The following is a 17,955-nucleotide window of genomic DNA, read 5'->3' as shown; positions in this document are numbered from 1 at the left end:
TGAACTAGTGTCCCTGTTTGTTGAGAATGCACAGCTGTTGACAGGTGAACACATGTTTACATGTGTTGGTGATGTTACAAGATTCTTTAACATTGGATTCTCTGGATCTGGTGAACATGGAAGCTTTGAGTCAAAGTCAACTAGCTGAGATCTGTAAAAAAATTATAGTATTAAATCAGTTGGAATAAAACAGTTTAAAATTAACTTTTTATGTAAGAAGATGTTTTTATATCAAAAATGAAAAACTGAGAAAAAAAAATTATGTCTTATTAATTTAAAATTTGGTTTAAAACAAAAGAAGGGTTTAAATTTTAAGTGAAAATTTCCCAATAGATATATTTTTATAAATTTAAATTAAAAAATTTTTGTTTAAAATTTACTATAAAATTTTAAACATATCTAGCTGACATTTATTTTACTGATTTTTAAAAAAGAAATTGTGCAAAGTTTTTGATATTTATCTACAAATTGGGAAATTTTTCCCCAACAAAAAAAAACCCGTATAAATTTGGGCCAAATTAAAAATACTTTATCCATTTTGTCCAGTATATAGACAGAATCAAGATATATTGTATTTCTTATATTTACATTCTTGAATAAATCCTATTTAAAAGTACACAACTTTAATGTCAACAGATTCTACAAAATTTATCTACTTATTAGCTCACTTTTTATATTTGTTTTTTAGATATACTCCCATTTAAGCACTATTTAATGCTAGATAACCACTTAAAATTCAATTTGTTGTTCTTTTTTTTTTCTTCACTTTTTTTTACTTTTCAGCTTTACTGGTTGAGTTAGATTTTATGCCCCTTTCTGTGCATTATTTCAGGCATATACAGACAGTCATGTGAGTAGAACCACCAACGTTCTGTAAGCTAGCTGAATTATCTAAGCTTCCTCATTTGAAAGAATCCAAAGTCCCTGTTAGGATTCGAACCCACAGGTGTGAGGGGCAAGTGGTGTTCTTCTTGCAAAATTCATATGCATCACTTTACTACATGTATTTACAGTCTTACAGTTCATATACATAATATATAGTTATTGTACAAAGACTAGGTCTGCATAGTATTTCCAGACGCGAGCATAGGTAGGTAAGTGGATTGAAAAGCGAACAGAACAAAACAGACCTGTATATTATTTTAAGGAATATCTCTTGTGCAGGTTTTAAAATTATAGGGCAACAAACCTTGCAATTATGATAGACAAAATTAAGACACTTTACCATAATTAAGATGTATAAAGAATATAGGTCTATCTATCTTAGTTCACTGTTGGGTGTCAAGTTTGGGAATATTTTAGTAACCAACTAGCATGTTTTAACCTATACTAAGAGTTAATTTTCTGTTAATTAATATATGCACTTTTTTATATAAAAGAAAATAGGTAATGAGTTAGGGGACAAATTAACAAAGGGTTGAGTTGACCATAAAGATGACAAGTTGATGGGATGAGTTGACTCAAAATCTTAATTATGACATACATAAATCAAAGCACAGAAGAAGATGAATTTGTTTGGGTCTCGGTGAAGGTTGTGAGATTATAAACCAATTTGTTTTTGTATAGTGCCACCAGTGCTTTCCAGCGTTTTAATTGTAGTTAATTGGCTTTAAGACTAATTGCAACACTGATATTCAATTCAATGTTTATTTGACTTAAACAATTAACAATTTTGAAAAAAAAAGAGTTGCCTTCCTGGATTTGAACGCCAGACCCCTCGGCCACGGTGAAGTTATATGTAAAAGGCCTGAAGAAAACCATATTATTCTAAATTAGGGTTTGTAACCCTTATTATTTCGACGCTAACTGTTATTTAACACAGATGTTAATAATCATGGAACTTATTATAAGCATGTATATCTATAAAGGATAAAACAATATTAGAAATCTTCGAACATTCGGGAATTATTTTGCCTGAAAATTAATGCGCCTATCATTTGACCATCTTTATGCAGTGATCTCCCCTGAATTTTTTTGGCATTAGTGTACATATAAAGGGAAGTAACCGCTTCAAAAAAGCGGCCTACTTTCGGCATTTGCAATTAACAGCATCAGACTCTGAAATTTCGCTACCATTATTTGTTTGGTCTGACGACCCAAACAAATAAAAATTCATTTTTGCCTTAACCAAACTAACAAGAATCTTTATGACACTTTACAGCTATGTTTCATCAAAAAGAAATTAATGTTTCAGAGAACAAAATAGTTAAATTAACAGTGACCTCCCTTAACAGGTGGTGCTTCTAGGCTAGTTTAATATTTTGAGTATGTTTGGCAAAACTTACAAACCTATGCCACCATTTTAAAGTGACCCAAGGATCAAGTTCTCTGAGATTAATCTGTTGATACTTCATACCATTAATAAATTCCTACATTATGATATAAAAAAATCTTTCAAATTCCAAAGTCACAAAAAAAGCAAATGTTAGAGAAGATATACTTAAAGCTGTATTCCTCCAGATGAGCCAAAATATTTCAAGACATTCAAATGAAAAACATACTTGGATTCTCAGTAAAAAGATTCAAGTAATAATTTACATCTTGTGTGTGCATAATGACTGATTTTGAAGTATTTATAACCATATTTCTACTGCGTTTCTAATGCAGCAAGGGCTATTTAAACATATATGACCTCTTTTTGGATAATTAGCATGGACTGTAAGAGCAGTTTGCAATGTGTAAATTACTCTCTTTGTTCACTTCACAATATTTAACTTTAAACTAAATTCATCTTCAAAATTTTCATGAAAATAAGGAAAAATCTAGGGGCAAATGGAACGCACAGTTTTTATCTTTGACTTGCTTTGATATACAATAAAACTTTTCAGAACAAAAAGTAACACAAATTACAAATATTAAGTGTCATCAATGAATGCTCAACATGACACACATTGAGGCAACTTAAAGGAGTAAATTGCAATTACAGTAATTGGCCAATGAAGAAATTAACATAAGCACGAAAATACATTTATCAAATGCCTAACAAATTGTAATGGTAAAAGCAATAAATGGGCTTTATTAAACTTGTACAAATCATTCTTATAAAGGTGCTGTAGGAAATCATATTGAATAAGTTTGATAAGAGAGACAGCAAAAAAGGAAAACAGGCAATAATATCACCCCTTGATATATTTTTTCAAAGGAAAATTACCTATAAGGTGATTCTATTGGAGTATCACTCAAAAGTTTGTCAATACTTTCCGTTCCATTTGTGGCCATATCCAGTATTGCTTTATCTAAATCAGTTCTTTTCAATAATCAGTTGTTTCCACTGTCAAATTTTATAGAACATTTGCCTAGTCAGATGCCATTTCTGTCTTTGGTGTTACTCAAGTCAATTATTTTCGCCTCTTTTATTTTCGCCTCTTTTACTTGTATACTGAAATTGTTAAAAAATATGTTAAAAATATGTCTGTTCTCTAATGCCTCTTAGCACAAATGAGGAATCACTTATTAATTCTACGGCAATTATCAGATTTTTCTTTAAATTTCATTTTTCTAGACAGATCAGTTTACACATTTTCTTTGGCAATTGTTTCAGAATGTCTTATAATATGTAGAAAATGTGTTTATTTTGTCAACTCAATTACTCAGAAAATGTCTTCTTCTTAACTAAACATTGATTGAGTTGTAAAAACAGTTTATTGCTTTATTTATGACAACTTCTGTTCAGAATTTGAAAATAGTATGTTCTTGTTCTTGACAAGATATGTGCAAATATTTTGTTGTTAATAGCACAAATTATGACTTTTTTCCATCCAATGTGAAAGAAAAAAAATACAGATATTTCTTATGTTTAATAAAGGGAGATTGGCAGATACATCCAAAAAAGATATATACTCAGAATTACATGGGAAATCAAATGTTTGCGTGATTCCTATATGGATTGAGTGAAAAGCCGTGCAACACTATTTAGGTTATTTTGTCCAATAAAAAATACTGGTAACTATTTAATTTTTTCAGCGATAATGACTAATATTAAATCTTTTAAAAAATCTCTTGGATAAGCCGCAGATCTGTAATCTTGATGATAAAATTGTTTAACCAAATATTGATCTTTTACTTTAGAAATTTGTTGGTCATATTTACTGAAAATTGGTGTTTTTCTTCTCAGTCATCTGTGACTGTCAAAAGCCCTTGGCCAAACATCCAATCTGAATCCCTGGTGAAGTACCTTACACAGGCACCCATTGTATATTTCTGGAGTAAAAATTGTATATAATAAGCTAATAAATGTGTGTGTGTATTTGAGTTTGTTTATACATGCTGCAGGTTGCCCATATGGGTGAGTCCTCCAGTAGAGTATTATTTAGTGTTTTTATATTTTGGAGGAGTGTGCAAGACACAAATACAGAAAGATATCCCATTTTCAGCATCTTATCCCGAGTCTTCAACCAAGAATTGAACTGCTGTCACAATTCAGAACTGTTCAGTATTTAGGGGAGAAGATCTGTTAGCAACTGGATAGCCCAGTTACAGGGAAGAGCCGCGGAAGGGTATTCCGAGGGTCCCGGGTTTGAGTCCCTGTCAGGCCGCACATTTTTTTCACCCTGTGACATTTGGCACCCAACATGGGGCCATGACTGCCTCTATCTTAGAGTTTAATTAGCAATTCTCTGTAACCCTGAAAAATTCGAAGATGAATTTCAATATTGTAGGCGAGTATGAAAAGGTTCAGACCTGTTCCCTATATACATGTAGGGGTGAAGATATGTATAAATCATCCAGATAGCTCAGTTAGTACAGCCCCGGAACAATGTTCCAAGGGTACTGGCTTTGAGTCCCTTTCAGTCTGTACATTTTTCTCAACCTGTGACAATCATACATGGCATCTCGATTTAAAGTCTCGTCCTAAAGTCTGCATTAGTAATTTTAGTTGGTCAGCTTGAGAATAAATGCCAAAATGTAAAGAGAATCAATGTAAAGATAACAAAGGTCATGCTGTAACTGACTGAGCTATGCAGGCTAGCAAGTTACCTAAAGAGAAGGGAAATAACCTTATATATACTTCTGGTTTGACATTTGGGTCTATTCCAGGAGAAGGACTATATAAACTAGAACTCTGTGAGTCGGATGTGTCACCTTGTAAACAGTATAGCTGTCACTCTTAAATATAGGTTATTTATAAACACTGCTCTTACAATGTACATGTACCTTTAACTTTAGTGGCATTTGAACTGATTGTAACAATGTCACATCAGGCTAAATAAAACTGTTATATCATCAAAAATAAAAATACCATAAAAAAGCAGAGCCTTAAGCACTGTACTTCAGGTCAATGAAAAAAGTTTACATACCAAATTTGGAGTCAATCAAACTTAAAGTGACCAAGTTATCCTCTGGAAAAGCCTAATCAATTTCATTACGTAAGAAAATTAACAAAGGTCAATAACTCAAAAACCATGAAGTGCAGAGTACAAGTTCTTGTGCACTGCACTTCTTCTCAATGAGATCTATCTATCTATCTTATGAAGTTTCAAGTCAATAGCTTTTAAAGTGTAGGAGAATTGGCCCGAACAAAAATAAAGTATTATAATTAAACAAAGGGCAATAACTCTAAAATCATAAAGTACAGAGTACCAATTCTTGTGCACTGTACTTAGTTTAAACATATTTTATTGTGTATATATACATATATAAATTTTCACAATTATAGATAAATACATTAATGTAAATATACAAAAGTGTTAAACAACATACAAAGGGCAATAACTCAAATAATAAGAAGAGCAGAGTACTGGTTCTTGTGCACTGCATTTCTTCTTAATGAGATCTATCATCCTATGAAGTCCACAGCTTTTATAGTTTAGGAGAAATGGCCTGCACAAACATAAAGTATGAAAATTAACAAAGGGCAATAACTAAAAAATTAAGAAGTGCAGAGTAACGATTCTTGTGCACTGCACTTTGGGTCATTGAAAGACCGCCATTTGTTTATTGGCTGTAAAAGGAATTTAAGTACATGAGAGGATTTAATCATGATTTTTCAGATGTGACAGTTTAATTATTTTGACAAAAGGTATTTATTTTTTAGTTTTGTTCATAAGTAGGTCAAAACTAATGTAAATACACGCTGTCTTAATTGTTTTTCATTCCGCCTGATTTTCTGGTGGAACATGCTATTGGTTTTTGAGCAATTTCGATATGACGTTGCTTTGGCCTTTGCCCAGAAGCAAAAATATCTCAAAGCGAAGTCATTTTTATAGGACTACACAAATATATGCGTCTGGTGAAACAAAAAACTGATGACATGTAAAAGAATGTCATAACTGCCATGCAATTTCACATTGTAGATAGTTCTAAAAAACTAAAAAAGGGAAATTACTAAAAGATCGAGATATGGATTAAAAACCAATATCCGAATTAAATTGTACCCGAGTCCTATTCAAGATTCAAAAAGTGAAAAACAATGCCCTTTTTTCACCAATTGGCTCATAATTTTATGAACTTTATTGAATGTTATAAACAACATAATAAATTACTTACATTTTCTTTTCAAATGTCAAAAGTAAATAAAAGAGAATTGATAAATGCTCGAAATTCACGAGTTTTCGGCTACTGCAGTACAATTTCCGGTTTACTTAAACCCTGCTTAATTAAGTCATGTTGAAAAACCCGCTTGGAACCAGATAGTCTGTGTCAAACTGAAGCATGAACATGAAAGCGCCTTTAGTGATTGCACAAACATTAGCAAAATAACATTAAAAAATTGAGAATGCCTAGGTTTAAATCTGTAAAATCACTAAAACGATGTTGTTACAGAAGAATAGCACTATCATTCGACAAATATTGGCTGAAGGAAATGGACCAGTCATTTCACGAACTGCCAAGGTTGCTCTATGTACTCGGACCTTTTGAAAATTTGAGTAAGTTCAGGTTGATCAGCTGATCAATGGGAGTGATTATTTATAGTCACTGTGACCGAAGCCAAAATATTTGCAGTTTTTATTACTATAATTTACATCTAGCCAAAAAGTCTACTTAACGTATTGTAATAAACTGATTATAGGTCATATGACAGCTTTGTACTTGTAGTGAAACAGGCCAATATTTCGACTGCAAGACCGACTGATTTTACAATCTTGTTTAACATATATATCTCTCTTTACAGAAGGGTGACCATTGGTTGTATAATATAAAGCCCGAAAGCGTACAAGTAATAGAAAGAGCATCAAACAACGAGGCTTTCTGATTTGTCTAGGGGGCGTAGCCCCCGAGTATTAATCAGATTGCCGAGTGTTTTGATGTAAAAATCTTTCTCTTTTGTATCATAGTCAAACATAAAAACATGTTCCCTGTTGTCACAATATGAAACCCCAGGAAAGAGTAACCAATGGACGAGCATCTGAATTAGTGAATATGATATTTCTGTTGCTTTCCCTTTCTCTTCCGTCACAATAAGTAAACCCCAGCAAAAATGAGCCAATCAATGGGCATGCATGGCTTACTAATACCTGCACTCCAGTTAACGCACTGTGCATGTATGTATGACACATTTTCAGCAGAAAGGTCCCCAAACTATGATACAAATTTCATTTTGTTGGGCTAATGAAAGGAGCTTAAGCGAACAGGTTTTATAGTATATTACTGTTGCACAGCCATCACAATGTCAAATTAAAAGTGACATTTAAAGTTATGGAAGCCAGAACCAGCAGCTTTCAAGCTTTACTGGTGGATGAAGACCTCTAGTACCCTTTCGTATTTCAGGCATAAATGGGCACTTGAGTAGAACCACCGACTTTCCTTAAAGGTGTTAGCTAGCTTGATAGATTCCTCACATGAGAGAAACCAAAGTCCAGATTCAAACCCAAAGTGGTGAGACACAAGTCAAGTGGTTTGAAGTCAACAAACCCTACTAGTACTCTTATTAAATTTGAATGAATGGTTTGAGTCTTTGACCCTTTTTACAGACAGTTTTTCCTACACTATCTGGAAGTCATATTAGTTGGACTAACTGTGCCTATAAAATTACTGTAATAGGTTTCTGCGAGTAATGTTATAACTTCTACTGGTATATATGTTATATATAGTAAATAGGTGTTGGAAAGTAATTTTGCTTTTGATGATCTATGAGAGATAATTTTATGATAATTTTATCATTATTGCATTGTTGCAAGAGTGTTTTATAATCTGTGGCCTGTTTCTTTTCTAATGGAACCTTTTCTTTGAATATTTAGCAACAGAGATGATACAGTCTGTGCTAGATGCTCTTATTCAGGAAAAATGTTTGAAACGTCAGCATTTTATGGCTCTGCTGCAACACAATGTTACACATCTAAATCTCTCAACTGGTGGATTAGCTGCTAATAATGATTCAGTTGTGAAAGCTATTACTAACAGGTGCCCAGTAAGTCTTCCTATTTTTTTTTATTTCAACTTTTTCCAGTAAGGTCATTTTTCAAATATTCACACAAATTTGTTTATTATGATTCTTTCCTTTTATAGAATTAACTTAATGCAATTTTTTTGTGAATGTTGAAAACCTATAATTTGAATGTCATAAAAGAAACCATTTCCCTATGGAATACAAGGATTTGTTGAATTGATAGCTTTCTCACAATTTTTTAGTGTCACTTTATATTGATTTTTATGTCCCCATTACTTCATGGGGACATAGATTGCCATTGTGTGTAGAACAACACATACAGTGTATATATTGTTTGATTTTATTAACCTGTCAATTCCATACTCATTATACGGTCAATGCACAGAATATATTAATATTCGATAAATGTTCGGTAAATTCCGTGAGAGGTACGCAGTAAGATGTGATTAAATTCATCTAGTTTCTATGAACTAGCTACACTCACCGTTATAGCGCAATAGGGTAAACCCCGGGTATATAATATCAAAATGTCTTACATGTTGTAAGATCGAGACAGTGTATGTCCAGGGTTTTTTTCTTATTCATAATTATTTTCAAAATTTTTGAAGTTATGGTTGTTCTGTTTTAATATGTTATGCACTACTATGTTTAAGATTGATACTGAAAATTCATTCGGATTACAAAATGTGAAATTTCAGTGTTTCTTTTAGTTGTTTCATATCCGTGTAGAAAATTTGCAAGCGCTTGACCATTTTCTTTTAAAATATACCTAAAAATAAAGACAGAATAAGTCTAAAAAGAATGTCAAAAGAAGGGATCGAACCCCGAACCTCTCATACATAAGGTAATCACTTAACCAACTGTGCTATTGCGGATGTTACGAGAACTAACATTAAGCTAGTGGGAGTTTTCCAAACGTTAGTGAAATACTCCATATTAATTCTCGTAAAATAAACGGACAAAACCGAAGTGGGATCGAATATTTAAATGAGTGCTATAATGTATTCATTATTGACAGGTCAATAAAATCAGACTATACATGCAATTACATCAAGTAAGAGTTAGATTAACTCTTCTATTTCATCATTTATTAAAAAAATTGAGTTCACACATTAAGTTAATAAACACAATTGTATGTTACATATTTTCAGAAACTGGTGTCATTGAGCTTATCTGGTTTAAACAATATCAGTGCACGTGGACTTGCAGATTTGACAGAACGCCTGACTGACTTGAGAATTCTGGATCTTGAGAAGACAAACTGCAATGATCAAGTATTATCCATTATAGGTGAGTTTATTAACCCATACCAAATAATCTAAAATGGACTTAGTCACCTTAGTGCAATAACTAGTTATATCCTATTAAATTTTGAAAGACTTAATCTGTTTCTGCACTAAGGTGAATAGTTAGACTTGTCCACCTTTCAATCTGGACAGTACAACAAAACTGTTCATCATTTTAGGGACAATTTCAAAATTAGTAGTGACTGAATAGTGAGTAGTGCAGACCATGATCAGACAGCACAGATGTGCCAGCTGTTTTTGGTCTGCACTAGTCACACCTGTAAAATCAGTTGCTGCCAGCAAGATAAGTGTTTGTGACCCGCTAGTCATTTGAATTGTTCGAATGATGTGCCTAATGTTTAAGGTGCATTAATGGTACTGTTGGGTTAAAATCCAGCAAGTTATATTGGATTCTGTCCAGCTACATTACAGCTTATAGAAAGGAAGGTGGTTAAACTGGTTATACTTTGGTGCTCACTTGTATCAGAAATTATTTTTTATTAACCTTGTTCTACTGTAAACAGTGTTCGAAATTAGCAGTAGTCCTATAGTCTACTAAATTTCTCCTCGGGCTACCAACTTTTCACAGTAACAAGCCCGACCAGGCTACTGCATTTTCAGAGGCAATATAAACAACTGTTTTAAACAAATGAATCATGCTAGTGAAATGTCTTTTGGGCTAGTGAATATTCCAATCTGGTAGTCCGACCAGCCTAGTTGATTCAAACCCTAATTTCTTACACTGTGTAAACCTGTAAAATTGTCTTTGAGAAAATGATTTTGATAGTGAGTGTGGACAGAAGGTCTCAATCAGTATGCTAGATGTCAAAGTCGGTTACCTACAGTATTGATCAGTACATACTACATTATCTAATAGATATCATTATCTAGATTATCATTATCGATAAGATAATGTAGTATTTACGGATTATATACCATGGGTAACCAACAATGGCCAGACAGTGGCTGTTTTACCTCTTCATTGGTGGTTTTGACTTTTTTAAGATGTTGTTGGTATTTGATATAAAATAATCAAATCATTTACTCATTAAACAAGACTTGAATTGATATCATAATCATGTGTCATTTTCTTCTATCAGGAAACAACTGCTTGGAAATGTCACAGTTACTTTTGACACAGACGAAGGTTACAAACAGTGGTGCATACAGTCTATGTCAAGCATTCAGTCCTGAAAAAGGTTGTAAAAAGTTGACAAAATTAACGATCTTTGGAACAATGATAAATGAACAAGGTGCGCTGCATTGCCTAAAGAATCTTCCGAGATTACAATACTTTGGATTTGACGATGTCTGTGGAATTATTGAGCTTGATGTTAATGAGAAGTTGAATAACAACCAAGAAATACTACCATACCAATTGCGTAATATTATTACTCACGGAATCAGGTTGTCTTACTTAACAGAAGAAAGTGTTACAAAGTCATGTCAGCTTTGTCTACAAGCAGTTGAAGCTCGATTATATTACAAAATAAGTGATAGAAATATTCAGGCTGTGAAAAATTTGAAACATTTAACGCGTCTTGGTATAGGCAATAATGACGGCTTGACATTTGAAAATGGCGTTTTACCTGTATTAAAAGAAATAGGTAATCAGTTGTTTGATTTAACTCTGGCAGATGTGAATGATTTTGATCTATTAGCTGTTGGGTATCATTGTAGAAATTTACAGAAGTTGACAGTTCTTCTTTCTGAGGAAAATGAGCCGAACTCATCAACATTATCTGGGGTACCAATGACTGGCAGAGATCATCTCTTTAACAAATTGCAAAATTTAGAAATGGCATTTCCCATGAATGAGTCTTTGCTACAGAAGAGTGCTTTTGTAGTTCTGCTGAAAAATGCTCGAAGTTTAAAACAGCTGACAATGCAGTATGTGTCCTGGATTACAACGGAGCTATTTTTAGAAATTTTAGATGTCAACCCGCTGGTGATGATGCAGGAGTTAAAGATGAAATTCTGTGATAATGTAGAAATTGAGCCAATACAGAAATTAGTTTATGGTTACAATGATTTGACATTAATGGAACTACACAAGTGTCATAACATTGGAAGGCAGGAGTGTGAAATCTTACAGAAATATGCAAAAAAACAAAATATGGATTTGGAGATAAACTGGTCATAAGAAATTGTGAAGAAAGACATGTTTGGCTTGACTATTCAAAGAATTGTGGGTCTATCCTTCTTGCCTGCTTTTGCTTTTGCAATATTTATCTGTAAAAATACTTATGGTGTGAAAGTTGAAGATCCAGAAGATCTACTTGAATTTTGACTAAATTTTTCGTGTTTGTGAAAAATCCTTCATTACATGATATTGGGATCTAACTTAACAATTGTTGAAAAGTTGAATTTATTATCTGTAATACTTGTGTAGAATTAATTCAAATTTTAGATGTTTCAAAAAAACATTGAGGTGTATAATATTGTACATTTATTATTATACTAGAAAGAAATATGAGCAGTTACTACAACTGCCAGGTATCTGGTAAAGACACAGAAATTCAGAATTTCAATGGCTGTAGTAAAACCTTAATTTTTTTAGTTGTTAAAAAAAATCAATGTGTGCTAAGTGCACTAAATTGAAAAGTGATTCTTTAAAATCACAAGTTTCAGATATATACCCCTGTTTCTTGTACTATCAGGGTTTCTTTCATTATCTGGCCATGGGCGATGGAATCTGTGCTTTGGGATCTGAAAACATAATATTAATAGATATTATCTACTATATAAGGCTGATTTACCTACTAGTGTGTCAGTATTCAAATTAAAATGCAACAAAGGAGATATTTTCTCTCAAATTTTATTTTTGGAAAATCTATATATGAATTTTTAAGTATCAGTATCAGTATATAAAGATTAATATTACTTTTAAGCAGCATTTTATAAATATATAAAAATATTTTGCCCAAAAAACGGAGCATTCTTATAGTTTCATAAACCATTTATATAGAATAGCTTTAAATGAGAAATAATGATTTTGAAAGAAAAGTCCCACAGCATTTAGCTTTTCATCGACTGTTTATGTGGAGGTTATTGCTCCACAGAGTGTCACTCTATAAAGGTTTCACTGTTATTCTAATTTTAAGGTGATACATCTCATTTTTATTTGAAGCATCGGAAGTTAAGAATACATGTAAATTAATTTTCATTGAAATTTACTTGTTTCATTCATGTTTCCTTAAGATTTTCATTGAAACATTTTGATATTTGTCACATAGATTTTGTAAAATTGTTTTAAAGTCTTTAAACATTTATATATTTTGTATATTAAAGATAGGCAAATATTTTGTGTGTATATGCCTAGATGATATTGTTATTAGTTGTATTGTATATATTGAAAAATTGCATTATTTATTATTTTAATATAAAATATTTTATGAGTGATCAAAATACTGATTTGATACAAATGATGACTTTGATAATTGTATGTGATATATTTTAGCATGTCTGAACAACCAGGGGTTCTGAGTGAACTCTTTGGATAGGATGTATTCATTTAGGATACCTAAAGAACTTCAATCAAATCTACTTGTCAAAATTATGTAACAGTAACACTTGTGATATCCTTGTGTGATTTTCAACACAAAAAAGAGTCCTATGAGAACTTTTCAAGAGTTTTGGTAAATCTTAAATAAAATAGGGGCCTATGCTGGTTGGCATTGACTGTTATAATTAATATTAGTTCAAACTGGAAAAATTGTCGTCAAAATCAAACTGGTAAAAAAATGTCGTCAAAACTGGCGGCTGCAAAAAAGGTATGGTATGGTCAAACATCTAGTTATTTGTTTCCATGTTTTGATAAAAAATATAATTTGAGTTACGCAAATGTTGCGTTAAGAAATGATAAATGTCAGCATTAAATGTATATTTTAGGCTTGTTAACACAAATGTGATTCTTTTTTACTGCTAACAGTTCTTATTTCAGATATGTGATAAATAGAATATTATTGTGTCGCCTTGAAAAGGTGACATATAGGGGTTACTTTGGCGGCGGCGTCGTTGTCGGCGTCGGCGTCCCCTAAAGCTTGTCCGGAGCATAACTCAGTTACTATAAGTCTGATTGACTTCAAACTTGGTATGCATGCTTCTTTCAATAACCCGAAGTGCAGTGCACAAGGACCGTTACTCTGCAGTTCTTAATTTTTGAGTTATTGCCCTTTGTTAATTTTCATACTTTAATTTTGTCCGGGCCATTTCTCTTCAACTAAAAAAGCTATGGACTTGAAACTTCATAGGATGATAGATCTCATTAAGAAGAAGTGCAGTGCACAAGAACAGGTACTCTGCACTTCCTAATTTTTGAGTTATTGCCCTTTGTTAATTTTCATACTTTATTTTTGTCCGGGCCATTTCTTCTAATGTATAAAAGCTATAGACTTGAAACTTCATAGGATGATAGATCTCATTAAGAAGAAGTGCAGTGCACAAGAACAGGTACTCTGCATTTCTTATTTTTTGAGTTATTGCCCTTTGTTAATTTTCATACTTAATTTTTGTCCAGGCCATTTCTCCGAAAGTATAAAAGTTATGGACTTGAAACTTCATAGGATGATAGATCTCATTAAGAAAAAGTGCAGTGCATAAGAACTGATACTCTGCATTTCTTATTTTTTGAGTTATTGCCCTTTGTTGATTTTCTTACTTTATTTTTGTCCTGGTCATTTCTCCTCAAGTATGAAAGCTATTGACTTGAAACATCATAGAATGATAGATCTTATTGATAAGAAGTGCAGTGCACAGAAACTGCTGCTCTGCACTTATTACTTTTTTAGTTATTGCCCTTTGTTATTTTTCCTATTTCATTTTTGTCCTGGCCATTTCTCCTAAACTACATTGTTCACAAGGCGACACATCCAACTCGCGGAGTTCTAGTGTTTGTGTAGGTTTATTACCAAATTTGTTGAACTCATGGAATAGATTGATATAACTTTATTTAACTCGTCCAATAAATTAATTATTGAACTTGCACTCATTCAATATCCTTTTACACTAAATTTTGTGTATATCAATCTGACTGTTTTACCTGAAATCTTTTTATCAAAGTGCTATATGTGTTGTTTTGTTGACGTTTTTTTTTTTTACAAAAAAATCTTTGGATTTATTATATACTTTTCATATTTACTGATGTAGATAGGTAGGCGAGCATTCCGTTGTATGGTGATACGAGGTTAAGCTATAACCTGCTGGAAGTGATAGTTATTTATCTTTTGCCAATAGAAAAGAGCCAGGTGCACATACATACAGTCTGAACAGGCTCTATACAGTTGTTGATTTTTACAGTACTTAATTTTTGTTTTGTTTTTCATATTGAAAAGTCCTGATTTTCATATGGACTGTACAAATTCAAAGCAGGGCATATCTAATATAAGAATTCTGCAGGTCAAGAAATAGAAATCTGGGATATTAATTCATATGAGCTGTGCCATGACAAAACCAACATAATGCGTTTGCGACCATCATGGATCCAGACCAGCCTGTGCATCTGCTAAGTCTGATCAGGATCCATGCTGTTGTTTACAAACCCTATTTCAAGTAGAGAAACTGATAGGGAACAACATGGATCCTGATCAGACTGAGCAGATGGTTTTTTTTGTTTTTTCATGGCACAGCTCAATTATATTCAATTAAATTCTACAGTTGCATGATTTTAAATGCCTGCGTATGACATATGGCATTGTCCATCTGTCCTTAGACAAAAGGCGGCGGGGGATATAGTAATATTCTCCGTCCGTCCGACCTTCCGTCCGACATTTTTGTCCTTCCGTCTGACATTTTTGTCCGGAGCATATCTCTAAAAGTATTTGAGTTATCAACTTGAAACTTCATAGGTGGATAGACCTCATTGAGGAGGAGTGCATTGCACAAGAATGACAACTCTACCCTGCATATTTTTTGAGTTATTGCCCTTTGTTATTTTTCAAAATTAATTTTTGTCCAAAGCATAACTCAAAAAGCCTTTGAGATATCAACATGAAACTTCATAGGATCATAGATCTCACTCAGGAGGTGTGCAGTGCACAAGAACATGAAGAATGATAACTCTACCTTTCATAATTTTTGAGTTATTGCCCTTTGTTATTTTTCATACTTAATTTTTCACCTAAGTGGAGCATAACTCAAAAAGTGTTTGAGATATCAACTTGAAATGTCATAGGTGGATAGATCTTATTGAGGAGGAATGCTGTGCGCAAGAATGATAAATCTTCCCTATACAATTTTTGAGTTTTTGCCCTTTGTTCTTTTTCATGCTTTTTTGTCCGGAGCTTATCTCAAAAAGTATTTGAGGTATCAACTTAAAACTTCATAGGTGGATAGATCTCATTGAGGAAGAGTGCAGTGCACAAGAATGATAACTCTTCCCTGCATTATTTTTGAGTTATTGCCCTTTGTTATTTTTCAAAATTAATTTTTGTCCAGAACATAACTCAAAAAGCCTTTGAGATATCAACATGAAATTAAACTTCATAGGTGCATAGATCTCACTCAGGAGGTGTGCATTGCACAAGAATGATAACTCTACCTTTCATAATTTTTGAGTTATTGCCCTTTGTTATTTTTCATACCTAATTTTTCACTTAAGTGGAGCATAACTCAAAAGTGTTTGAGATGTCAACATGAAATGTCATAGGTGGATAAATCTTATTGAGGCACAAGAATGATAACTCTTCCTTATACAATTTTTGCCCTTTGTTCTTTTTCATACTACTTTGTCCGGAGCTTATCTCAAAAAGTATTTGAGGTATCAACTTGAAACTTCATAGCTGGATGGATCTCATTGAGGAGGCGTGCAGTGCACAAGGACAATAACTCTACCCTACATAATTGTTTAGTTATTGCCCTTTGCTATTTTTCAAAATTAATTTTTGTCCAGAGCACAACTCAAAAGGCCTTTGAGATATCATTATGAAACTTCATAGGTGCATAGATCTAACTCAGGAGGTGTGCAGTGAGATATCATTATGAAACTTCATAGGTGCATAGATCTAACTCAGGAGTTGTGCAGTGCACAAGAATGATAACTACCTTTTGTAATTTTTGAGTTATTGCCCTTTGTTATTTTTCATACTTAATTTTTCAATTCATTTTTTTTCTCAAAAAGTATTTGAGGTATCAACTTGAAACTTCATAGGTGGATAGATTTTACTGAGGAGGGATGCAGCACACAAGAATGATAACCTACCCTGCATTATTTTTCAGTTATTGCCCTTTGTTATTTTCAGCCATCAGTATTCACATAGGTTTCAAATCTGTAATCACTATAGCCATCAGTTTTCATTACCAAAAGACCTCTTAAAATTGAATTATTCTGCTCTACTACATATACATTCTTCCAATGAGCAAACACATTCGGCGGGGGATGGCCATGTTGACATGGCTCTTGTTTAAATTATACATGGCACATATGTACATGTTTATATGCAATAATATTTGTTTCCACACAATAACCTATGAAGGAATTCAGTGATTGTGTTTTTGTTTAGCATGCAAGTATGTACTATTAAAACACAGGTCAAGTTTGATTTTCTCTGTAACTAGTTTATTGCAAATTTGATATTAGAGATTTTGTTCAGTCAAAAATGAAATGTAGTAAGATATGTTGTCTTTTTACAAAAAAAAAATGGATTGTATATTTTTCTTTTATATTCCTATTTATATTCCAGAAAAAATTATCATTTACAAGAATAAGTTTTATATTTTTATTTTGTAAATTTGCAATCAGGCATATTTGCCATTTACTATTTCATTATATTTCTTGTTTTGTTTCTGACATGGACTGTACTGTACTCAAAATTAAATATTTTATAAACTAACTTATGTGTTTTGGCTGGTATATTTTTCATTTATTAACTGTGTGATTGTGAATGTTCAGTATACAAAACTTTAACTCCAGACATGAAGATCACTTAGTTAAGTCCCTTGTCATACAAATGTGCTTTGTCCTCATTAGCAAGAATGTCCAGAATTAGAACTACATGTTCTTTTATGTCTTTGATAACTTTCTAAAAAATGTTTATCAATAACCAATTTCAAAAATCTCATTAGCATTTTGTCAAAATAATTTGATGTGCTAAAACTAGATTCCGAGATATTTTTGTTCTGGGTCAGAATCTCCCTTCTAGAGGGGAGATATTGCTCATACACAAAACAGAACAATATCTTGATGCAATGCATTGTACAATAAGTTGGACCCACTGTGTTTATTATGCATCCCGTGAGTAAAATAAAACAGTATCCGAGTCTGTTTACAGGTTGGCTCTATACCAATGGAAAACTGTTTTTTGTTCTAATAGAAAATGAACACATGGGATAATCTCTTGGTGCTTA

At 32.6% G+C, this 17,955-nt stretch overlaps 1 protein-coding gene across 1 annotated transcript; it reads left to right on the top strand.

Annotated features, from left to right (window-relative positions):
• Positions 1 to 6,633: 6,633 nt before the first annotated feature.
• Positions 6,634 to 16,285, top strand: LOC132753454 (uncharacterized). The gene is made up of 4 exons (XM_060743934.1): positions 6,634 to 6,866; positions 8,178 to 8,347; positions 9,478 to 9,616; positions 10,713 to 16,285. Exons 1-4 carry the CDS (start codon positions 6,716 to 6,718, stop codon positions 11,753 to 11,755), a joined length of 1,503 nt encoding a protein of 500 aa, XP_060599917.1. The 5' UTR covers positions 6,634 to 6,715; the 3' UTR covers positions 11,756 to 16,285.
• The last annotated feature ends 1,670 nt before the right edge of the window (positions 16,286 to 17,955 follow it).

The sequence above is a fragment of the Ruditapes philippinarum genome, unplaced genomic scaffold (genome assembly GCF_026571515.1).
Source record: "Ruditapes philippinarum isolate M1 unplaced genomic scaffold, ASM2657151v2 ctg4252_1_1_1_1, whole genome shotgun sequence".
Lineage (NCBI taxonomy): Eukaryota > Metazoa > Mollusca > Bivalvia > Venerida > Veneridae > Ruditapes > Ruditapes philippinarum.
The sequence above is the reverse complement of the archived record's forward strand: the minus strand, read 5'-3'. Positions and strand labels throughout refer to the sequence as shown.